This window comes from Arvicanthis niloticus, chromosome 6 (genome assembly GCF_011762505.2).
Source record: "Arvicanthis niloticus isolate mArvNil1 chromosome 6, mArvNil1.pat.X, whole genome shotgun sequence".
Lineage (NCBI taxonomy): Eukaryota > Metazoa > Chordata > Mammalia > Rodentia > Muridae > Arvicanthis > Arvicanthis niloticus.
Window position 1 is genome coordinate 21,048,712 of NC_047663.1, and position 25,388 is coordinate 21,074,099.

A 25,388-nucleotide genomic window follows, 5' to 3' on the forward strand; every position below is an offset into this window, starting at 1 on the left:
CATACACACACACACACACACACACACACACACACACACACACTACTAAGTTGATACAGGAAAAGCCCTAGAAAGTGTTTTCTTACAAGAGCTTGCTCACTTTGGGCTGTGATTGGCATCTTTTGCACAGTGGCAAGCCTACAAAAGTCAGATTGCTATAACTGCAGTCCTAGACACATAAATAAAGTGACTTTTGACAACCCAGCTCCTGTCCACTAGCCAGATAGCTGCAGCCTTGTCAGGAGAATCCAGGAGAAAGAACCACCTGGATGTGCTCGGCCCAGGCTGCCCATCCTTGGTGGACAAGGTAAATTGGTTTGTTGTTATATGCCACTGAGTTTTTTTAATGATTGCTTATAAACGGGCTGAAATAGCTTATAGCCAGGTGGTGGTGCCCCCACATCTTTAATCCCAGCACTTGGGAGGCAGAGGCAGGTGGATTTCTGAGTTCGAGGCCAGCCTGGTCTACAGAGTGAGTTCCAGGACAGCCAGGGCTACACAGAGAAACCCTGTCTCAAAAAACAAACAAACAAAAAAATAAAATGTTAAATAATAACTATATGCATTAAACATTTACTAGGTTCAGGACTATCTTAAGAAAATGCATGGATTAATTCACCTGATTCTATTTTCAACATGTATCTATCTCTCTATCAATCTATCTAGATATAGATACAGATATAGATAAATTGATAAAGAAATAGATAACTGTTTTATGTATATGAGTACACTGCAGCTGTCCTCAGACACACCAGAAGAGGGCATCAGATCCCATTACAGATGGTTGTGAGCCACCATGTGGTTGCTGGGAATTGAACTCAGGACCTCTGGAAGAGCAGTCAGTGCTCTTAACCACTGGGCCATCTCTCCAGCCCCTTAATTCTCATAAAAATCCTGAATTAGGTTTTATTACTCTCCCTACAAGACAGGTGATAAAATCGAGGTACTAGGAATGTTAAGTAACTTGTCCTAGGTCACACTGACTGGAACAAATCCCAGTAGTGCCATTCCAGAGGCAGCCTAACCACTAACCTAAACCACCGCACCTCCTCGCTTCTCCTTGTCCAGAGCAAGAAAACAGCAGCTCATTGAACTATTCCTCCAAACGATTCCCCCCTCTCCTCACAGGCTGGAAGAGAAAACCAATTCTTCAGTCCCTGCCCCTCCTCAGTGGCCTGTTGAGTCTACCCCCAAGTTCAGGGTTCCTTCCAAGCTGGGGGAATCGCTTCTTGGACTTGCTCACACCCATTATCCCAGAATCCTTTGTCTTCTTTTTTTACTGCAACCTTTGCTGGACAAGAGTTTAGGTAATAGCAGTGTGCCCTGGAAAGGAAGTGTTTGGGCCTGCCATGTCAGTATTGCCCTTTGGCCTTGTGTCCTGTCCCAAGCTGACGGTGCAAAAAGAGTGGGTTATTCACCTGGGGATCTTTGGACTTCCACTCTTTTTGAGGGAGTCAGATCAGAAAATGGATGAAAACGGTTTTTTAAATTTTAAGACAAAGAAGTCATGTGACTCTAATAATGAGGATGGTGATGAAATGATGGTGGTGGTGGTGATGATGATGATGATGGCTGCCTGTTCCAAGTTCAAGTGAAACATTTGAGCTTCCATATGCGTGCAAGGCCAGGCTGGGCAACGGTCCCAAGGCCAGTTGGATATGACTTGCTTCAAAACCTCCAGCTTCTCTGTGTGTGCATGTGTGCATGCATGTATATGCAACTCTCTCTCTCATTCTGTGTGTGTGCATGTGTGCATGCACGTATATGCATCTGTGTGTGTGTGTGTAGATCAGAGGTTATCCTTATGTGCCACCTTTCTTTCTCTCTCTTTCTCTCTTTCTCTTTCTTTCTTTCTTTCTTTCTTTCTTTCTTTCTTTCTTTCTTTCTTTCTGTTTTCAAGACAGGGTTTCTCTGTCTGTGTAGCCTTGGCTGGCCTGGCACTCACTCTGAACTGCAGAGAGAAACTCTATCTCAAAAAAACAACAACAAAACCAAATAAATGAAAGTACTTGCAGCTCTTGCAGAGGAGTTCAGGAGTTTTGATTCCCAGAACCTCCACGGCGGGCAGCTCACAACTGTTTGTGAAAGGACATCTAAGCTGGCACAAGACACTTCAAGAGCAAATTCTCAGCACAAAGGATATTTATTTTGAGGGACAAAGTGCAGGGAATGAGACAAAGACAGAGACAGGCTGGGCAGTGGTGGCGCACGCCTTTAAATCCAGCACTTGGGAGGCAGAGGCAGGCGGATTTCTGAGTTCGAGGCCAGCCTGGTCTACAGAGTGAGTTCCAGGACAGCCAGGGCTACACAGAGAAACCCTGTCTCAAAAAACCAAAACAACAACAACAAACAAACAAAAACAAAACAAACAAACAAACAAACAAAAAAACAAAGACAGAGACAGACGATGGGGGAGAGTGGAAAAGGACCAATGGGGTGTGGGAAAAGGGGCAAGGGGGAAGCAGGGATATTTACCCCAGGGACAAAGGATTGCCTCTGGATAGAGAGGAGACAGAACTGTCCTGTAGGCAAATGGCAGTTTATGAAGGTAAGGGGGAGAACCTCCCTGTTAGGATGAGGTGTTTGATTTGGATTGGGCATGTTAATTAAGTGAGCCAGAGGGACTTTTGATTGCTGGATTTCAATACTTTGCTATCTGGACCTTGGTATTCATCCTCTGGAGGGAATAGACCTGAGGTGGCTAGTTTTAGGAATGTAATCTAATGGTTTTTAACAAGGCAGAGGGAATAGGGGAAGGACTAGGCTTGAAGAGATATGTTTGCCATGCTTGAGCCTGCTAGAGCCCCTTTAGGTTACAACTCCTATTCTGAGAGATCAGATGCCCTCTTCTGGCCTCCGTAGCTGATACATGCATGTGGCACACTTACACGCAGGGAAAACACTCACATACATAAAATAAAAACAAACATCGTTTTTAAAAATAAGTGAAATTAGATGCCACTGTGATCCAATTTTTCTGTAGTTCCTGGGGACAGAACTCGAGTCCTTAGGCCTGTAGCAGGATATTTATTCTGCTACATTGTATTCACAGTGGAGCTCCGTGATTAGGCAGTAGAAGAGGAGGTGGAGCTGGGAGATGAAGGGGAGGGGAGAAAAAGAGAAATGGGCAGGGAGAAAGAGAGGAAGGGGAGGAAAAAAGGAAGAAGGCTATGGACCATGGAGAGCTGTGGGTCAAAAGCTGTCCTCTGTAGCAACTTCTATCAAGAGGTTAGATACTGGGTAACAACTCTAATTGTGTGGACATCTTGTTGATTGAGCATTTCTAAATATATAAATCCTTTAGATAATCATTAAGCTTTAAGAGTCTTATTTCTACCGGGTACTTTGAGGATGGGGTTCACGCCTGCCTGCTGCTGCCCCCCCCCCACCTGATTCCTGTGTCCCTTCTGCTTTTTGTTCTTTAACTCCATTCTTCATTGTGACTGTTGTCATCCTATCAGACTGGAATGTCTCAGTCAATACTTGTGAAGCACGTACAGGGCCCTAGTTTCATCTCCAACCTGAAATAAATCAGGCATGGTGGTGCATGTCTGTAATTGTTGGGAGCCGACTTTTAGCAGAAAGTGGCTAGATTATCTTTGCAGCCATCTGGAACCATATACCCAGATAAAAGATTTGGTTTTCAATAGCCTACAACAGCTGAAGCACACTCTGATATCCCACATATTTTGTTTTGCTGTTTATTGCCCCCAGCTGCAAGGCGCACGTGGTAGCCACGCCTGCAAGGCATTGCAGTTCACGTGCTGTCCACGCTATAGACGCCTGTAAGGCTTATGTCATATCAACACCTGCAAGGCACGTGGTATCCATGTGCCTACAAGGCACATGGCAAAATCGTATAAATACCTCAGAATTCCCTTCAATAAAGGAGACTTGATAAAAAAGACTTAAGAGACTAAAGAGACTTGAGACTAGAGACTTGAGTCTTGAAGAGAAACGAGACTTGATCAGACCTTCTGTCTTGTCTCCATTCTTCGTGTCTTTTCCCCTGCAGCCCCACTCTCTCTCTTGACCAGAGCACTTAGCCCCAAAGCGTTGAGGCAGAGTACGGGACTCAACATGTAATCCAGCACACAGAAGACAGGCAGAAGGATTGCGGATTACAAACACTGGTAAGCTTACAACCTAAATTCTACCAGTAATATTTTCCTAGTGTTGCTGCCTCGGATCTTACCACCCACCCAGCATCCATTCATTCATGTCTCCATCACACATCTGATCATCTTCAGTTTGATCAGCTCAAGATCCACAAATGAGGGTATGTAGATCCCTTCCTCTCACAAGAGGTAAAACAATGAGGACCTTTTTTCAGTCACCTCCCCAGGCTATGGGACCACCGACCATTCATCTCCCCCAGGGAAAGGCTCTCTCCTCCAGCCAGATGCTCTTTCTATGGAGCTGTTGTGGGGAGCAGCTCAGCAGAAGAACTCACCAGTGACGCCACCTCCTGATATGGTTGCTGGCCAGGTACAGGTTTGGTTTAACATCTCTTTCCTTTTTAAAAAAAATTTTTTTTCTGTCTTTTGTTTTATGTGTATGAACTTTTTCTGCTTTTGTTTTTGTCTGCATGAATGTATGTGTACTACATGTAGACAGTTCCTAAAGAGGCCAGAAGAGGGCACCAAATCCCCTGGAACTAGAGTTCCAAGTGGTTGTAAGATGACATGTGGGTGCTGGGAACTGAACCTGGGTCCCCTAGCAACAGCTGTAAGTGCGCTTATCCACTGACCCATCTCTCCACCTCTGATATCACCTACTTATGTGGTTCAGGATGGCCTGGTACTCATTACAAAATTCAGGTGAGCCTCAAACTTACGGTGATTTCCTACCTCAGTGTTCTAAATACAGAGATTCCAAGTGTGAACCATCACACCTGGCTACCTCATCTATTTTTACCATTCATTTAGTGTGTGTGTGTGTGTGTGTGTGTGTGTGTGTGTGTGTGTGTGTGTGTGTGTAAGAGAGAGAGGGAGAGAGCATAGTAGGGAGGTTATAGAACAACTCTGGATGTGATTTACTTCTATCTCTGAGTGAGTTCTTGAGACTGATCTCCTGCCTGGGGCAGCTCTCTATGTAAGATCACATGCTCAATATTCAGATACTCTGACCAACACAGCACACTCATAATAGGATAGAGGGCCACCATGACATTCCACAGCAACATGCCTGTGGCATGTTGGAGGGGTGAGGCTTGGTCCTCACCACCAGCTCACTCATGTTGGGCTTGGGTTGTGCATCAAAGGGTGTTTGGGTGTGGTCTGGTGCTGCTATATACTCAAATGCTAAATCCCAGCTCCCAGCCTCAACAAGCAGATCCTCAGACACACCAAGTGATGCTATGTGAACCTTGCTGCCCAATTTAAAGCTATTGGTTAAATAAAAATAGCTACAGCCAATTACTGGGGAGAATAGAATGAGGCAGAGTTTCAGTTACCAGGCTGGCGGTCACAGGTAGGGACCACAAGGAAGAAGAGAGGAGAAGATGAAAAAGGAACACAGGAGAAAGAAGATGGAGAAGACAAGTCTCCATTAGCCATGATGGACCAGGAGTACATGCCTGAGTGGAAAGCTCCCTGAGGACGGACTGATGGAGCAGATAACCTGACTCAAACAGCAAGTACTTGTGTAGCACAGTTGGGAAGCAGACAGTCTAGTGTTAGAAAAATAGAAAAATAGTAATTGTGTAAGTACTGATTAAATAAATCTGTAGGACTCAGCTGCTGTTCCTGGGGGCCTGGCCAGGTCATATTAATATCTAACAGAGTTTATTAAACTCCATTTACAAAAGAGCATCTCCCAGATTTGGGGGAGGGCTCTGTCCAGGTGGGCCAGGGCTGCAACTTTGGCAGGCAGCTGCAACTCTACTGAGAAGACACAGTTGTCCGAGGGTCGAGCCTGGGCTGCATCCACCAGCCCTGGCCCCAGGTGTTTGGTCAGAAAGCTCATCGCAGCTGTCTGCTCCTCAGGGCTCAGGTCTGCAAACAGCTGGCTCTGGCCAGGGGGTGTCCGGGGCTTTATAGTAGAAAATGTGAAGGGGCAATGAGGAATGAGGCCCGCCTGACTCCGCTCTCTCAAATTTTTTTCCTTACTCTTCCTTCTCCTAGGCCTGTCACCAGAAACCTAACTAAGTATAAAGATTGAAGGCATACATAGCTAGACTCCACCACCTCAGGCTCTGCTTCTGAATGGGAAATAGCAAGGCTGAGAGACAGGAAGGACGTCGGCAGGGATATCTCTCTTCCTTGTTAGGATCCTGGTCTCTAGATGACATCATCAAAAAAAAAAAGTTCTAGACAGAATGGCAGAGACAAAGCACACAGGTCCTGGGGTCAGGACAGGTGCAGGTGAGTCTGGGGGAGGAACCTTGACTTCAAGTGACTCGTAAAGGTCATCTCTGTCCTGTTCCCAATCAAGCAGCACACTCAGAGTGGTAAGGGAGCCACATGTGCTCCAGGTGTGTTCCGGAGAACAGCTGGGAGCTAGCACTTCAGCCCAGGGCTCTTTTTCTGCCCTGTCTTGGTTACAAGCAGCAGATGAACCTCGCCTTGCACCCGAGCCACAGCTAGATTCCCTTATCCCCACCTTTCTTCCTTTAGTTAGAAGCACTTCAAGCCCTCTCTGACATTTCTACCCCCACAGTCCTGCCCCTCCACCACTACCCCTGGTACCCCATCCCCTGTTCCTGTCCCCAGCCATTACAATCCTCCAGTGACTTTCAGTGAATCGCACACACAATGAGCAGAAGCCTGGGAGGAGCCAAGCCTTAGGGCTGAGCCATGTCCATTCATGGAGGCTTGGGGGTTCTCAGTATTGGATAGGCATGTGTGAGATGCTGAGCGAGCTGGCTACTGGCTGCTTCCTTGATGGGGATCAGGGAAGATGCGCCAGGTAACTGTAGCCTTCCTGTCCCCTTGAGCATGACTGACAGACAGGCCAGGTCACAGGTCAGATGTGGCTGGACCACTGATCTCCGTGTTAACATACTAGCCACTGCTTTCGATCAGAAAATCCTTTATGAGGGTCAATGTTTCTTACCAACTTGACAGATCTGAAATTACCTACAAGATAAGCCAGGTACAGATGTGAGGGTTTATCCAGCTTCTGGGCAGTCTTGTAAAAGGGTGTGTTGATTGAGGTGGGAAGACCCAGGTACCACCCCCTGGATTTGGGTTCTAGACTATAGAGAAATAGGAAGAGGGCCAAGCACTAGCACCCAGTTCTTCTTCTTCTCTGCTTTCTGACTATGGTTATCTTGTGGACCAGCTGCTTCAAGCTCCTGCCAATTTTGTGTGATATTCTACAAACTACCCTTGGAATCAAGGGCACATATCTTATCGAAGGAACAAAGTATGTCTCCTCTGCCAGCAAACCCCTGCATCTTCTTTAATCTCTCAGCTCCTTTCCACCCTCTGTCCCTGGATCTCAAACTTAGCTCCGCCATCCCTGTCAACTGGACAGCCACATCCTGGGCAGAAGGACTGAGGGTTCCAAGATGAGACCTGATTTCCTCAAATACCTGGGGGGGGGGGTCTTCATTTTTGACCTGGTAACATGTCTAGTGAAAGATGTTGAGGGGACTTTAAACACAATGTGTCTCAGTGGCACAGAATGGGAGACTGTTCTAGTCAAAGGCAAGAGATCAACCTAATGGCTGTGAAGTGGGGCAGGGCAGCCAGAAGACATAAGACCATGGAAAGTCTTCATGGATGCTTGTTTCTTCAAGTCGTTGTTGCTGGGAGACCAGGGCCTGCATCTCACTGTGGAAAATAAGTGTAAAAGTAACTTTTAAAATAGCTAGATGTAAATGTTGAGGCTTACTGCTGAATAAACTCACCTTTTCTAGCTCTTTCTGAACTCTGGCTGGCTGGTTCAACTCGGCTGTTCTGGCTCAAACTCTTCTCCAAGCTGACTGATTCAATCTGGCTTCTCTCAGCTTCTCACCAAATTGCTCTGCTTGACCTCATACTAACTCTGGCAATCTGTTCTAATCTACTGGCTCCTTCTTTAAGATTTATTTATTTTTTTTATGTATGTGAGTACACTGTCATCTTCAGACACACCAGAAGAGGTGTTGGATCCCATTAAAGATGTTTGTAGCTGCCATGTGGTTGCTGGGAATTGAACTCAGGACCTCTAGAAGAGCAGTCAGTGCTCTTAACCACTGAGCCATCTCTCTAGTCTCTAGACCCTTCTGGCTCCTTCTTCTTTTTTTTTTTTTTTTTTTTTTTTTTTTGGTTTTTCGAGACAGGGTTTCTCTGTATAGCCCTGGCTGTCCTGGAACTCACTCTGTAGACCAGGCTGGCCTCGAACTCAGATATCTGCCTGCCTCTGCCTCCCAAGTGCTGTTCTTAAATATCTTCACTTTCCTATCTGTTCTAAATAGCTTCACTTTCCTCTACTATTTTCGTGAGAGCTGGGTGTATCCTATCTCTGACTCCTTCTGTCAAATCTTTCTAATTTGTCACTTTGTCTACCCCTCAATTAGATATCACTTTCAAACACGGCAATTCCTCCTATAAACTAATTTTACTTTAAAGATGTACACTAAGGCATGGCTACATCTCAGCCAGAGGAATTAAAGGTGTGTGATGTGTCTGAATTTCACACAGGCCAAGGTCTTTGGATATAATCCCTTGCCAGAGGAGCCATGTTGCTGGATTAAAATTCCTCTACAGATAAGGCCTCCTGGAAGCTTGCGTCTCTAGCTGGACTTTTGGAACTTTGGTGGCAAATGCTCTCCCTTGTTCTTGAGAGCTGTGGGCATGAGCTCCTTTCAAGGCTGTGAGAAACAGAAACTTCAAATGGATGGGATTTCCACACGAGCTTCCTGTCCTCCAGGAAGCTGTGACCTAGTTTCTGTCTCCCTCACATGACTTCTGTAGGGAGCAGGACTGTCTGATAATACTGTTAATTGAAAACACATTTTTTGGAACATCCTGGTGAGCATTTGGCAAACAAACAAATCATTCTATAAGTGGTTTAGAAACATGGCTGAGGGTGTAGCCTAGTTGGTGCAGCATTTGCCTAGCATGATCGAATCTTGGGTTCCATCCCCAACAGCACAAAAAGCCAGCATGGTGGTCCACGCCTGTAACCCCAGCCCTCAGGAGAATGAGGGGTTCCAAGCTATTCTCACTTAAGGCAAGCCTGAGCTACAGAAGACCTGGTCTTCGTAAAAAATCAAAATGTGGGCTGGAGACATGGCTCAGCGGTTAAGAGCACTGACTGCTTTTGCAGAGGTCCTGAGTCCACATGGTGGCTTACAACCATCTGTAATGAGATCTGATGCCCTCTTCTGGTGTGTCTGAAGACAGCTACAGTGTACTCATCTACATAAAGTAAATAAATAAATCTTTTAAAAAATCAAAATGTACAGAGTGTGCGTGACAGATTCTGTCATCTCTGATAAGCAATCACTTGTTTCTCCTTCCAGGAAGGTCCTGAGTGGGTCTGGAGGACAGATGTGGTCAGAGGACTGGAGCCGTAGAGAAAAGAGGGTAAGGTTGATGGGAGGGGTGGGGGAAGTCGATTCCCCAACACCCGGAAAAGCAGCTTAGTGGGGAATTCCATGGGGCTCCCTAGTAAAGACTGAGTTTGTGTGCCATTCCCCTGGCGGGTGAGGAACTCTGCCTTCTTCCCATCCACCCAAAGCTGGGAGAAGTGCCAGCCTCAGGGAGGAGCCTGTAGCCCCACCCTTCCTCCACCACCCTGTCTTAAACATAGGAAAGGGCCCTTCCTTTTATCATCTAGATGAAACCCTGTGGCAGCCTGCAAGCTTTTATCAGAGACCTCTCTTTAGGTGTGAATACAAAACATGTCAAGAGAAGAAGAGTTTATTCCTGGGCCAAATGTGTGTGACCCTGCCGTGGAACACAAATTTAGGTTGCCTCAAGTAGCATATCCCAACTTGGAAACCATTTTATGGAGTTTCAGACCTAAGAAAAGTTTTTTTTTTTTTTTTTTTTTTTTTTTTTTTTGGTTTTTTCGAGACAGGGTTTCTCTATATAGCCTTGGCTGTCCTGGAACTCACTTGGTAGACCAGGCTGGCCTCGAACTCAGAAATCCGCCTGTCTCTGCCTCCCAAGTGCTGGGATTAAAGGCGTGCGCCACCACCGCCCGGCCTAAGAAAAGTCATAAGCCTAGACATTTTCAAATATATTGGTGGAAGTCTCAGGTTAGAGGGATTCAGCAAAGTAAGGAGATCTCTGGTAGGTTTCAGCTGTTATCCCCTGATACTGTTCTTAGCTTTTGAGTAGCTTTTCAGTGGTTTGCTGAAAGAGTTTGTTTGCTTGTTTGGTTGGCTTTTGTTTTGAGACAGGGTCTCATGTATCTCAGGCTGGTATTGCATTCACTGTGTAATGGAGAATGGCCTTGAACTCCTGAAGCTCTTGCTTCCACCCTTCGAGTGCTGGGATTACTGGATCAAGCAACCATACTATGATTCAAAAGGTTTCACCTTATTGCAAAGACGTTAAGTCAGACACACCAGTGGGCAACAGATGCCTATTAAAGAGACTGAAAGTAGCCCAGGATAACTTAGCTCTGGACCTGCAACATTCCAACTCTCTACAACCATGAAATTCTAATTAGTTAGTCGCCCCATAGAATCTTTAACATGGCCATGGCTTTTCTTTTCTGGAAATTTCCACTCCAGAAGAAGCTGTGACTAGTGACTTAAATCCCTGTGTTAGTGCCTTTTCTATTCTGATAAAACACCATGACCAAGGTAACTTATAGAAGGGTTTTACTTTAAGCTATGGTTCTAGAGGGTTAGGGTCCATAATGATGGGGTCACCATGGCAACAGGTGGTAGACAAGGTGGCTGGAGTAACAGCTAAGAGTTCACATCTTGAAGCACACACAGGAAGCAGAGAGAGTAGACTCAACATGACACAAGTCTTTACATTCTCAAAACCCATCCCCAGTGACAAACTTCCTCCCATTAGGCCACACCTCCTAAGCCTCCCCAGACAGGGCCACTGCCTGGAGCAAGCATTGAAATGCCAGAGACTATTGGGGGGGGGCAGTTCTCATTCAGACCATCACAGTGCCTTGGATAGCAACAGCAGGATGAGTGTTTCTGAAGTAAAGTTGGCCTTTATTGAGAAAAAGTGTTAGGGGCTGGAGGGATGGACTCGGCGGCTAACAGCACTGGTTGCCCTTATAGAGAACCCTGGTTCCATTATCAGTGTCCACAGGGCAGCTCATGACTGCCTGTAACTCTAGCTTCAAGGGTCAGTCACCCTCTTCTGGCCTCTGAATGAGCCTGCACACACCACACACCACACACCACACACCACACACCACAAACCAGCAGAAGCAGCAGCAAAAGGTTTTGGAGCTAGGAGTCAAGGTGCATGTGTGTAATCCCAGCACTAAGGCTGCATGGTTGCCATGAGCTTCCAGTCAGTCTGGGTGACACCATCAGCTCTAGGTTTGACTGAGCTACAGGGTGAGGCCCTGTTTTACTTTGTGTTCTTTTATTCTTAAAGAAAAGAAAGTGGCAGGGCATGGTGGCGCACACCTTTAATCCCAGCACTTGAGAGGCAGAGGCAGAATCTCTGTGTGTTTGAGACCACCCTGGTCTACATAGGAATTTTTTTTTTTTTTGGTTTTTCGAGACAGGGTTTCTCTGTGTAGCCCTAGCAGTCCTGGAGCTCACTCTATAGACCAGGCTGGCCTTGAACTCAGAAATCCACCTGCCTCAGCCTCCCAAGTGCTGGGATTAAAGGCGTGCGCCACCACCGCCCGGCCTGCTTCCACCTTTAATCCCAGAGGCAGAGGCAGGTGGATCTCTGTAAGGTCAAGGCCAGACTGCTCTATGTGGTAAGTTGTAAGCTATTCAGTGTTACATAGAAAGAGCTTGTCAAAAATAAAAATTTTTAAATGGGCAGGGCAGGCCTCTTCCACACATTCCAAGGTGTATTCATGTTTTTTACCAGTCACCCTATGCATCCAGTAAGCATACACAAGCGATCTGACCACTTACTGGGAAATCAGCTTCCTAGAAAGGGGAATTGATTGGTGGGGACGGTCACCCTTTGATCAGCAACTGAACACACTACTGTCCTGGAGTATCTTCACATACTCACCCCTCTGCCCCAGGCAACCTTTATTTCTCTGTTAAGATCAATGTAGACATCCCATCCTCTAGAACCATGGTCCTCACCCTTTTATACAGTTACTCATGTTGTGGTAACTCCCAACTGAAAAGTTATTTTCATTGCTACTTCATAGCTGTAATTTTGGTACTGTTATGAATCATAGTGTAAATATGTGTTTTCTGATGGCAAGTCAGGAGGGAGCAAGCCCCTAGGCACTTCTCTGTCACAGGCTCTACAACATTTCTTGACTCTATGTTGCTATCTTGAGTTCCTGCCCCAACTTCTCCAGATAGTAAACTAGGCACAATAAGCTAAAATAAACCTTTTCTTCTCTAAGTGGCTTTTGGTCATGGTATTTTATACAGAAGTAAAAACCCTAAGACAGGTTTTTAATTGTTGCATTTGTGTGTGTGAGTGTGTGTGTGTGTGTGTGCATGTGTACGAGTGTTCAAACATGGGAGAGACTGGGGAAGGATAGAAAAGATGTTACAAAATCAATTTAAGGAGGAAAGACTTTGTAGGGGTGATATTTAAAAAACAGCGCCCAGTCTGGCTTGTTCCCAGGCAGCCACCATGTTCCCGCTGCTCCTTGGTTCTTGCTAGCTAGATACGCAGGCCATGGCATCCACAAAGCTCAGCTGAACCCCATCCTCACAGTACCCAGTAGAAAAGAGACTCTTAAAGCTTAATGATTATGTAAAGGATTTATATATTTAGAAATGCTCAATCAACAAGATGTCCACACAATTATCATTGTTACCCAATATCTAACCTTTTGATAGAAGTTGCTACCCAGGATAGCTTTTGACCCATCTGTGGTTCTCCATGGCTGATAGCCTCGTTCTTCTCCTCCCCTTCTTCTATTTCTCCCCTCCCCTTCCTCTCTTTCTCTCCCAGCTCCACCTCCTCTTCTACTGCCTAATCACCAAGCTCCACTGTGAATACAATGTAGCAAATTAAGTATCCTGCTACATATCACCCTTTCTGTTAGAATAAGAGAAAAAAACTTTCCATCAAAATATAATTACAGCACAACTATTACCAATTTGTAATAGTAAGGTACAAGACAGATCTAATATCCAGTCCAATATTGTCAATAAAAAGACATTGTCATCTATCTTGACTTAAAAGACTGTATAGCTCTGTACCTGGCTTATGTCTTGGCTTTAGAATGAATGCCATCTGAAAACCATCCTCTCAAATCTGTTCTCTCAAAGTAAATACCCTGGGTTGGCTAAGAGACTATAAGTCTTCAACCCTGTCAGAAATCCAGAATGACTGAATTAACTGAAGATATGGGAAGCACAAAGCATAGCTTCCAAAACATAGCCAATTATATAGACCACTGAACACCTGGACAGTCCCTTATATACAAAATGCTGGAGCATCCGATCTTCAGCCTTCTAGCCCAGGATTAGCTGACAGACTTATAATGAAGAATAATGAAGGGCTTATCACTCTGTCTTGGCAAATATAATCAGTCGACTATTCTGCAAGTGTGTCCTTTTTCTGGACAGTATTTTGTCTGTAGATGAAAAGAGGCAATTCTTGCCTAGTGGCTGTCTCACCACAACTGGAGTAACTCCAAAGATGCTCAATCTCTTCTTAGAATCCAAGACAGGGAAGCTGTCAGGAGCAGACAGGTCTCTAATCAAATGAACATTAATATAGGAATGTTTGTACTGTCAATTCTGTGGCCTTCTGATGTTTTTAAAAACCAACTATCTATGCAATCTGGACTGTTGTCCGTTAATTCCTCTCAGCTCTTTCTAATTAAAATCTAGAAAACACCCTAATAATAAACTCAGAGCCATGAATTTGTTATAGGCCCTTAACTCACATTGCTTAATCATCAAAAACCAGTTTAAAAAAAAAAAAACAGTTAAAGAAGGACTGGGTCTAAGCCTTGTACCCACAAATTTTGAATTAATAGAAGAAATTAGCCGGGCGGTGGTGGCTCACGCCTTTAATCCCAGCACTTGGGAGGCAGAGGCAGGCAGATTTCTGAGTTCGAGGCCAGCCTGGTCTATCAAGTGAGTTCCAGGACAGCCAAGGCTACACAGAGAAACCCTGTCTCGAAAAAAAATAAAACCAAAAAAAAAAAAAAAAAGTAGAAGAAATTATACCAATGAAACCCTTGAATTTGAATCAAAAATAAATGTTGTACCATCTAAGAAATTAAAACTTCAGCTTAGGAACAATTATACAGATTTCTACCAATAGATGTGGCTATATAATTAATTTTAGCTCTTCCTCCCTGTTCCAATAAAAACCATTACTAAAATCTCTAGAAAAAAAATAATAATGACCAACCCCAAGCCCAGGGAATTGGGACAGTGACTCTTCATTAACTTCTTCAAGCTGAATTTGGACGTTGAGATATTTGAAGAGAGACGGGGGTTGGGGAAAGGGTAAATAGGGGAGTTAGTTGGCCTAAGAAGGCCACATCAGTGAATGATAAGCCTCTGATGTCTGTGTCTTAACTGGATCCAGCTGGAATTCCAGGACATCAGAAATACAAGCAGGTCAGTTCAGCATGTTCTGATGAGGAGATTCATTCACCAAGGCTGTATATTCTGTAATAAACAAATCTCAAAACAAATTTTAGTATCAAGATAATTTTTTGTTTGATTCTCTGGAAGCTAGTCTTCTGGAAGCCTGCCCCTGTTGTGGCTGATCTATACAATTCTGGAAGGTATAACTACCTTAATGACTTCTTCTGAAAATACACAGACAAAACCTTTTTCCCAAATCAGCATATCCTTGAGCCAGTAACCAGAAAAACCTTTATCTTGACCTTTTTTCCTGAGGAAAAATATAACTACACAACTCAGAACCACACACATTTTGAAATACAATGTAGCAGAATAAGTATCCTGCTACAAGACTTATTTTAGTTCATGGTTTCAGGAGATTCTGTCTCTCATGGTGAGGACAGTGTGGTAGAACATAGCAGTGGGAACCATGGTTGACCAGGAAGCAGAAAGAGCAGACTGGAAGCAGTCAGAGATTATAGTTTCCAAGGGCCCACCCAGTGGCCTCCTTCCTCCAGTTTGACAGCATGTTCTAAGGTTATAGAGCCTCCCAAAATAGCACCACCATTTTAGAAACCAAATATTCAAATACAAATCTACAGGGGGCATTATATATTCACATCATAACAAGAGCTCTGTCTAGTCTTAAACTCATGATCCTTTGACCACAGACTCTTCAATGCTGGGATCATAGTGTACATCACTATGCTTGACTTTCTTGAAACTCTTTACTGCAAGAAAGAATTCCTTCAGGTCCATGGAGCTGGAGTCTGGAACTAAACTTGGGGGAGAGGTACCTGGCACATCTTGTATGCCCCGCAGTGGGTGTCTGAGTCTTCATTCCCAGAGAAGACCTAGTCATTCTCTCTGTTCAGCCTCGGGGATCCCCTTGCCCAGGTTCTCAGGACCACAGGCCTCCATCCTAAAGCTCTGAATGTTGGTTGGTTCATTCAGTCTATCAGGATGTGAATCTCCTCTTGCTATTCATTCCTTGCCATCTGATAAAGCTAAGGCCAATACTGTAGACAATGGTAGTGGGCTACAGAAGACACTAGATATGGTAGGGAACCGGGGTCCCATTGCAACCCTCCTGATCTGAGCTGGGCTTACGTTCCCATGATCTAGATGTCTGCTCCCACCACCCCCACAGCCACTGGTGAGCTCGGGAAGATGGTGAGATATAGATCACATGGATCACATTTTCAAATAGAAGTGTGTGCTTGCTCACACACACACACATACACACTACCACATGCACATGTTCTAGCTCTTCAGTCTAGAGCTGGGCATCATGGAAATGAGTTTCAAGTGTACCTGGTGGTGGCAAGTAGTATTCCTCTGTTTCCTTTCCCATGAGCCCAGATGCTGCCACCGGCTTTGAGACGGAGCCATAAAAGGATGGTGTCTTTGTCAGGGTTATCATTGCTGTGATGAATCACCACGGCCAAAGCCAAAAACAGACTGGAGAGGAAAGGATTTGTTTGGCTCACACTTTCACAGCACAATCCATCATAGAAGGAAGTCTGTAGGACAGTGAAAGGCAGCCTGATTTCTGGTTGAGCTAGGCTAGAAACCACCGGAGATCTCACAGGTGACCCCGCAGGGTCCCCTGCAAGGGAGGGCGGGCATTTAGCCATGATCCTAGACTCCAGACTCCTGACATGAGGCTGCAGCCCTCCATAGATTTGTTTCTCTCCCTCTCTCCCCCTTTGGCAGGGGGCCAATCCAGCCTGTATGCCCCCCACTTCGTTCTTTTGCAGCTCCTAGCTAGCTCCTAGGTGCCTGGAGGCTCAAGAGCCCAAGAACCAGATGAGCTAGCTCTGCCTCCCCCCAAACCCCAACAAGGTCCTATGGCTTCACCCGGTGCCGCCGTGGGGAGAATACAGTCAAACTTCCCATGCCTCGGTCTCCACAAGTGGCCCCATCCCCATGGCAGGATAGACGTGGGACACACTTTTACCCAACAACTGGTCCAGGACACACTACAGCCCAACAAAAGTCAGGACAAGAACTCAAACAGGGCAGGGACCTAGAGGCAGGATCTGATGCAGAGGCCATAGAAGGGTGCTGCTTACTAGCTTGCTTCCCATGGCTTGCTTAGCCTGCTTTCTTACAGACCCAGCCCAGTAGTGGTACCACCCTCAGTGGGGTGGGCTCTCCCCCATAAGTCACTAATTAAGAAAACGCCATACAGGCTTGCCTACAGCCTAGTCTTATGGAGGCATTTTCTTATTTGAGTCTCCAATGACTCTAGCGTACTTAGGGTTGACATAAAACTAGCCAGCCCAAATGGAAACCAAAAGATGTCAATTTAAAAGAGACTTGAAATCTTTTGGTTGGAAGAATGGGGAGTAATGAAGTCAGAATTCACAACTGACCGAACATCCCCGCAGCAGCTGCTCGACGCTCATCCTTCTCTGACCACCCCAGACCATGTTATACATGAAGCCAGCCACTGTTAGCCCTGCTCCTTACTGAAGACTTCCTCCCTGTTCTTTGGAGTCTGCTTTCTCTCCACTGATTGACCCCCTCCTAATCCATGGTTCCACACCAACCTATAGGAGAATGTAAGATCTGGGCTGGACAGAGATGTATATCACCTGTTGGTCTAGCCTGGGCATCTGGCATGTCACTTCTTGGTCTAGCCTAGGCATTTGGCCAAGCAGAAGGCCCCCCCCCCCGTTTCTATTGTTTTTTTTTATCCCCTCCTCTGACAGAAAGAATGGAGATGGGGGGGGACTGAAGTTTATTTAGCATTGTTCCCAAGTTTATACAAGAAAGGAAAGGCCAGGACAGGACTCCAGGCCTCCTACCTCCAGGCCGTCTACTTCTCCAGGCCTCAAGAACTTGGGCCATCCACTCTCTGGCTACACACAGCTTGTGTAAAAGAAAAAAAGAAGACAGCTCATGTTTAGCCCACTTATTTATTTTGACAGGGCAATATGGTCACATGGTTCCAATTCAGGATGTCCAGAAGGGCATGCAGAACCCGATTCCCTGTCTCACCCGTCTTCCTCAGTTCTCAAAGAATGCAGAAATGCACAACTATGCACTTACAGCCTACTCAGTTTAGCTTTCCTTCTGTCTTTAAAGAAATCTCTTTTTATTTGTTTGTTTTTGTTTTGTTTTGTTTTGTTTTGCAAGACAGGGTTTCTCTGTGTAGCTCTAACTGTCCTGGAACTCGCTCTGTAGACCAGGCTGGCCTCAAGCTCAGAGATCCGCCTGCCTCTGCCTCCCAATGCTGAGGTTAAAGTCATGTGTCACTGCGCCAGGCTACATTTTTGTATTTTTATTTATGTGTATGTGTCTGTGTGAAAGTATGTGCATGAGTGTAGGTGCCCCTGAAGAGGGCATTGCCTCTCCTGGAGCTGGATAGTTGTGAGCACCTAAGAAGGATGCTGGGAACAGAAGTTGGATCCCCTGCAAGAGCAGTGCACACACTAATCTACTGAGCCATCTTTCCAGCACCTTTCTTTCATTAATAACAGTAATAACATTAGTTAACAATGGGGCTGGCCAGATGGGGAATGATGTGTCTGGTTTTTTTTTTAGGCACCTGTGTACCGTCCTGTCCAGATCTCAGCAAAGACAAGCAGGTATGAGAAGCTCTGAATCCCACCAAGCCACATCAGACTCAGAGTAATTTGCATGCCTCCTTCTGATTGGGCAGACCCTGTGTTAGGTTCTCGGAGGTTGGGTGGGTGGGTGTTTCCCAGGGTTTTCTGTTTCTCACCTTTGACGCCCACACATGGTTCCTATCACACTGTCCCAAACTGGCTACTGCAGGCTACTGCAGAAACCAGAGCCATAATCTGGCAGAGCAGTGGAATAAAATAACCATTCGTCATAATCACAGCAGCCCCAGAGCAGTCTGCTGTCTCTATGACCATCTTTTTATAAAGAGGCAAAGCAGGACTGCAGCAGAGACAAGTCCTACACCTTCCTGATATGTGACAAACATTAGGAGATAGAAAAGCCTGGTCCTCTCCAATGAGACTTTCTATTGCATCTTTTGAGATTTCCAGACTCCAGTCTAGGAGAAGGGAGTGCAGTTGAGAATGAGGGTTGAGGAGCCCTTAGGGCAGACATCGTTTTTTTGGACTGAATGGGAATCCTAGCATGCGTGAGCAAGCAGGAACTCCAGAAAGAGAGGGGGGGAGGGAGGGAGGGAGGGAGATAGAGAGATGAGAGAGAGAGAGAGAGAGAGAGAGAGAGAGAGAGAGAGAGAGAGAATATGAAAGATGTTTAAGTGGAAAGGAATGTGGTTGAAGAATCTGTGGATGTGCAGGACTCAGAGAGACCCTACTTCCTACTTTCAGGTTTCTAGATAATTATCCTCATTATAGAGTCCTCAAAGCTATTATAAAATTTTTAATGAAAGCCAAATAGGGGGGTGGGATGGGCGTGGGGGAAAGAAACCATCTTCAAAACAAAACAAAACAAAACAAAACATAGCAGTTATTCCAGGCTTCTAACAAGGCTATTTTTCTCCCGAGGCAGGAACTCAACAAAGCTCCTTGTCCCTGTGTGTCAGGCATCCATGGGTTCAGGATGCTCCAAGCAGGGATGGAGAGATAAGGAGGACAGCAGAAGAGAGAGGGGACATCAGAGAAGTGGAGACAGAAAGAACCAGATGGCCCTGCACTGCCCAACTGTTGTCCTACCCCCTAGCCCTTGGCTAGATTGTCCATCTTGGGGACACTTATTTGTAAGCAAAGCCCCCATGGGAGAAGGCAGGGAGGTTGGGGGCACAGGTGGCAGTCCGGGACAGGCAAGCCAGGGGGTTGACCTCGCAGTCCCTGGCATCCTGGTCTTCCCGGAAATAGATGGAGTCAGGAGAGTACAAGGAAGGGTCCTCATCAAAGAAGTTATACGGCCGGAGGAAGAAGCCCACTCCGTTCCCTACAGTCACCGTGTTGGGAATGTCTTCTGCATGTGGGATGTGCAAAAAGCCAGCTGTCACCCAGGCTACCAAGTCCTAGCAGGAGAGAAGAAATGAGGATGGTGAGGTTGGCCAGACACACCCTCTCTACACAGCCACCTCCCAGGGAAGAAGCTATTCGCAAGCCCATAGATCTTGAATCTTGTTAAGCAGTGTCTCTTTCGGATGTCTCAGAAGCGTAAACATTAAGAGTTCACTGTATATTGGGAACAACTGCTGCGTCCCAGAGGCTGGCGTGCACCTCCATCTCTGATGCTTCCCATTCCCTTTTGCCTACCCACCCTAGAGAGAGATCACTACAGACCACTTTCAGCTTTCCTTCCCTAACTCTCTAAGAGTCCTCAAAGTGAAACTCGGAGAATTGTGGAGCAGGGATGGCCAAGCCTCAGAAGGTGGAACCAGGTTGACATGTAGACTACACCCATCAAGGCAGGGATGGGAGCTGTGGTCCGTGGTTTTCTCTGGTAACTTGCAGCCCTGTATGAGTTCTCAGGTCTGGAAAGGGCTCTGTCTCCAAAGCTGGCACTTTGAGGGTTGTAGGTCTTAAGGACGCAGTTGTTTGTAGGTGATTTCTTGGCTCTAGAAGAGTCAGTCTATCTAGAACATTGGTTCCCAAACTGAGGGTCTTGACCTCCACAGGGTAGCATGTAGATCCCCTGCCTATCAGATATTCACACTATAATTTATAACAGTGGCAAAATTACACTTAAGAAGTAGCAACAAAATAATTTTATGGTGGTGGTGGGGTCAGCCCAACATGAGGAACTGTGGTATAGTAAAGCATTAGGAAGGTTGAGAACCACTGCTCTAAAGGAAATGGTCACATCTGCTAAAGTGTAAAAGGCAGGAGTCAGCTCCGCCTCTGTGGAGTCCCGACAGCTTTCAGGGAGCCACCCGTGAGACAGTGAAGCTCACCTTGGTGCTCCATCTCTGTTCATCCCACCATCAGCTCACCTCTCCAGCAATGGTCTCATTGCTGATGAAGTCGGTGAAGTCCACAGTGGGGGTCCACGGGTCATTCTGGTTGAAGATGCTAGAGCTGCTGGGCTCCTCCTCCTTCCTCTGGGTCACAGCCAAGTTATACCTGGAAGAGCGATGGTCAGGTCTCCATTGTCTCTAAGGCCATCATGCCTGTCTGTGGTGGAAGCAAGTTCAGTGCTCTGACCTCAGCTTTCATGGTTCCTCACAGAGCAACACCAGGCTGGAGAATTCTTGTCACCACCCTGGAGGACCATGTCACACCCCTGCCATTTCACGGTACAAACCAGAAGTGCACCCCTGAACAAGAGAGAGTTCTCCTTTCCTGGCTTTAGTTTTTCAAGGGGAAATGACACCCGCCTTGTCCACAAAGACAAGCAATGTTGGAAACAGTCTAAACTGTTTCCAAGTATCCCTCCTCTGCTCCTGCTCCGACCTTGTGGTCACCACCTCAAGCCCTCCGATCACCCACCACTCACCTCCCCCAGCTGAAGGCTTTCTCTATGGGGCTTTCCTGGGGTAGTGGCTTGCCAGGAAAGCTGAGTATCTGGATGCGGTAGCCTCGCCTATGACCCCACTTGTTGCTGTGGTTACTGGCCAGGTACAGGTAGCGTGGGGTGGCGCCCCCCATTGGGAAGGCAGCCTCCTCTTCCGTCTCCAGCAGCTTCCGAGTCACCTGCAGCCTCTGCATCTGGTGTTCCGGTTGCCAAGGTACATTCGAGGTGACAAAAGCCATATCCTCTGCCCAGGCCCAGTTCTTCAGCCCTGTGTAAAGTGTATAAATGCTGATCATCTGACCACTCTGGCTTCTACTTGACTTCAGGATGGAGACCAACGAGTAGCCCAAACCTGTGTTCTTTGCTCCCCTCCCTGTCCGAAGATCTCCCCAAGCCTTTAGACAAAACTATTAACCTATAAATTGTAATATTCAGAGGCAAGAGATAAGGCTCGGCAGTTAAGAATCATACTGTTGCAGCACAGTGGTGGCGCACGCCTTTAATCCCAGCACTGGAAAGGCAGAGGCAGGCAGATTTCTGTGAGTTTGAGGCCAACCTGGTTGGTCTACAAAGAGAGTCCAGGACAGCCAAGGCTGTTAAACAAAACAAACCAACCAACTAACCAACCAAAAAGACTGAATACTGTTCTTCCACAGGACTGGGGATTATTTCCCAGAACCCATACTGGGCCACTCACAAGCTCCAGCTTGTGAACTCCAGCTTTAGGAGGATCCAATAGCTCTGGTTTCTAGTGGCCTGTAAAATTCATGTGCACATACCCACAGACACAGAAGTAAAAATGAAAATAGAAATGGTTTTGTTTGTTTTTAAGACATGGTTTGTCTGTTTGGCCCTAGCTGTCCTGCAATTCACACTGTAGACCAGACTGTCCTCATACTCAGAGATCTGCCTGCCTCTGCCTCCTGAGTTCTGGAATCAAAGGCGTGTGTCATCACTGCCTGGCCAAAAATTAAAAAAAAAAACAAAAAACCAAAAACTCTTTTTTAAAGGAAAAGGCTCTAAGATGCAATTTAATCATTGTTTTTGTTACTTCTTTCTTCTTTCTTTTTCTTTCTTTCTTTCCTTCTTTCTTTCTTGGAATAACCTGTCCTTTTCCCTGTGGACAGAGCTGAATAAATTCCATCCTTCCCCTCAGACTCTCACAGGCTCACAGGGGTCAGAGAATGCACAGCCTGGGCCTGCAGGGTGAGAAGGCCTGGGTGAGACAGGGTCAGCCTTCCAGGAATATAGGCACAGGCAGGGACAGGACCTCCCCAACTCCCAGGACACTATTTCTGTCTACCCTCAAAGGATATCATCAAGACAAGTCCTAGAAGGCCATTCTAGGTAGAAGTGAAGCCCGAGTTAAAACAGAGACACCATGGGCTATGTGCTCAGGACCTAGGAACATGTTAATACAGCTACAGCAATGCACTGGAGAGACTCTCGGGGTGGGCTGGAGCTGGCAGAAGGGAAGACCTTCTGTAGGTGACATCCTGCAGGTGTTGGGGAGTCAGCAGCTGTGGGATGTGGACACAGCATGCTAGCATGAGTGGGACAGCTATGTACACAGTGGACCCTGGAACTGAGAGCATTCAGAGTGGTCTGCCACTGGGCAGCAGTGGTACACATCCCTTTAATTTTGGAGGCAGAGGTGGGGAGACAGATCTCTGTGAGTTTGAGGCCAGCCTGATCTAGAGTGAATTCCAGGACAGTCAGGGATACACAGAGAAACTCTGTCTCAAAAACCATCAAAAAAAAAATGTGGTCTAACAAGGAGAGAGGGTAACACTGTGACCTACCTAGTGTGAGTTTTGAGAGATTTCATAGTCAGAACAGAAAACAAACAGACAAACAATCCCAACAGGGTGACGGCTCAATGTAGGGAAGAAAAAAAAGAGAGAGATGATCTTCAGGAAATCACGGAGCTGTCTCTGTGATCACAAACTCCAGAAGCCATCTGGAACTCTCCACTCTTCCACAGTATCCAGAGTGTACTTCTGCACTGAAGTGAACAGTGCCAGAAAAGAGAAGAGGGGGGCCTCTCTCCCGAGGAAACAGAGGGCAATGCTTGTTCCAAGACTGGCTTGCACGCACAGGGACTCTGTAGTCCCAAACACATCTTCCAGTCCTGCATCATAGGCCGGACAGAGCTGAGTTGGAAAGCAAACAGCTGCTTGCTTGAACAGAGGCCCACATAAACTCAAGGGACCCCGGGAAGCCAGACCTTGCTTTCTCCCTGGAGTTAACCATTTCCCCAAAAATTGTAAGGAGGTCACATATATAGAATCTGGCATTTGCAGGAAGCTAAGATCCAAATGAAACTCAACAGCCCCGTCTCTCCCAGCCCGAAGGAAAGCACAAACCCCCTAATCTTTCTTTTGTGAGTAACCTCCATGACATCTTACCTGCCACATCCAGGTCCACTTTGAAGTGAGCGCTGTGAGTGTGCACCGTGCCTAGTGTGTGTTCTGCAACTCGGTTCCCAAACTTCTCACCAGCACCAAAGAAGAAAGCTGAGCTGATATAGCCCGTGGCATGGAATTTGACTTCTATGGCCCCATTGGGGTGGAAGACCATGTCCCACACATAGTCATAATTGAGCAAGGTAGACACGGATCTGACCACAAGCACCGTCTCCGCAACGCCCCCAAAATAGTGGGAGTAGAAATCTGAGTGGTGCCTTCGGAGTGGGAGACCCTGGTTCTGTTCAAACACACAAAATGCATCTCGAAGCGTCTTGGGGGCCTGAGATTCCAGAAGGAAGTGCCAGTCCACATAAGTGGCAAGGTAAGGACAGTCTACCCCACGGGTCAGGGGGGTAGAGTATTTGCCAATGCCAAAGCTACCATCCATATAGCAGGTCGACATTGATGCTGGAGAATTCCCACCATACAGGGCTATGGCCTCCTGGACACTAATTTCATAGGCTACTCTCTCCCCTTGAAAGCGGATATCAAAGACCCTTGGGCCACTGAAAGCTCCAAGGCCAAAAGAAAAAGCCCACAAGGAGGAAGTCACTTGACTCCCCTGGACACTGAATCGGGGTCCCTGGGGATGGAACTGCAGAGGGGGAGCTTGGCCTGGTGGCACTGAGGACTTTAGAGACCAGGACCCATCTGTGCCATTGTTTGGGATCAATACCACATTCACCCGGCCAGCCTCAAACAGGTCCTCCAGCTGAATCAGACTCTCATAGTAACGGCCTTGATAGAATACCTTCTGGATGGTCCACAGGGCAGGATCCAGGGCCTTGTGATCTATCAGAAGCTCCAAGCCAATGGGGTGAGGGTAAAACCCAGACCCTGAGAGGTTGTAATACAAGCCAAACCAGGTGGCCCGGTCTCCTGATTGCAAACCACGGGGGGCTGTAGTCATTTTTAGCATGTTGTGTCCCTGGTGTTTATAGAAGCAACAGTGATGGAGGAGTCCAGAAGCTCGGGGCAGCTCTCTGTGGAAGATCATCTCCTCAATATCCTGATACTCTCTGGCCAACACAGGGCGCCGGTAATAGGGCAGGGGCCCACCATGACGCTCCACAGTCACATCCCGCATGTAGGAGGGGTGAGGCAGAGGCCCCACCACCAGCTCACTCACATTGGGCTTGGGTTGTCCACCAAAGAAGATGATGGCCAGGGCCTCCCGCACAGGTGGGGGGCCCCCTTTGTCCAGGTGGGCCAGAGCTGCAGCCTTGGCAGGCAGCTGCAACTCTACTGAGAAGACACAGTTGTCCGAGGGTCGAGCCTGGGCTGCATCCACCAGCCCTGGCCCCAGGTGTTTGGTCAGAAAGCTCATCACAGCTTTCAGCTCTTCAAGGCTCAGGTCTGCAAATAGATGGCTCTGGCCAGGGTGTGTCCAGGGCTGGATACTAGGAAGAACAGAGGGGCAATGAAGAGGTTGGCCCAGTCCGCTCCCATCTCCGCTCCTGCCAGCTAGCAAGACACAAACCAAAGCAAAGATGGTGATGACAGCCAGAACAAGGAGCACTAGGGTGGTCTTCTGGGTCATTGTTCCTTGAGGATGGACAGGCTTCTACCAGAAATGGACTCCTTTTGGCTGGGGTCTCCCAGGCGCTAGGCAATAGCAGAGCTTCTTTGGAGTCTGATGCTTTTGCCAGGATGGGAAGGAACAGGGAGGCTGGAGCCAGGGTTGGGAGGCGGGTGTGAGCTGGCTGCAGTGATAGCCACAGACCTTACATGGCTTTGTCCTCCAGCTTCCAAATCAGAGTGCTCTCTGGGTCAGGGTTGGGCTTGGGGAGAGCTGGGGTTGAGGGAAGGGGGAGGGATCCAATCTGTGTATGGGAATCCACTGC

The 25,388-nt window shown here is 46.9% G+C and overlaps 1 protein-coding gene and 1 long non-coding RNA gene across 2 annotated transcripts; one reads left to right on the top strand and one right to left on the bottom strand.

Moving 5' to 3' along the window:
• The first annotated feature begins 3,895 nt into the window (after positions 1–3,895).
• Positions 3,896–9,982, top strand: LOC143442512 (uncharacterized). The gene is made up of 3 exons (XR_013110749.1): positions 3,896–4,133; positions 4,334–4,488; positions 9,455–9,982. It is a non-coding gene; the product is annotated as an uncharacterized LOC143442512 (long non-coding RNA).
• A 7,582-nt stretch (positions 9,983–17,564) lies between these two features.
• On the bottom strand, positions 17,565–25,319 carry Aoc3 (amine oxidase copper containing 3). The gene is made up of 4 exons (XM_034507117.2): positions 23,485–25,319; positions 21,059–21,344; positions 20,556–20,685; positions 17,565–19,637 (listed from the first exon to the last, which is right to left on the bottom strand). The coding sequence occupies exons 1-4, from the start codon at positions 25,082–25,084 to the stop codon at positions 19,362–19,364; spliced, it is 2,292 nt and encodes a 763-aa protein (XP_034363008.1). The 5' UTR covers positions 25,085–25,319; the 3' UTR covers positions 17,565–19,361.
• Positions 25,320–25,388: the final 69 nt, after the last annotated feature.

Coding starts and splice junctions, on each gene's coding strand:
- Aoc3 (XM_034507117.2), bottom strand. CDS start 25,084: ATGACCCAGAAGACCACCCTAGTGCTCCTTGTTCTGGCTGTCATCACC. Junction 21,345..23,484: donor AGTGGACCTGGATGTGGCAG/GTAAGATGTCAT, acceptor CACTTTACACAG/GGCTGAAGAACTGGGCCTGG. Junction 19,638..20,555: donor ATGAGACCATTGCTGGAGAG/GTGAGCTGATGG, acceptor CTCTCCTGCTAG/GACTTGGTAGCCTGGGTGAC.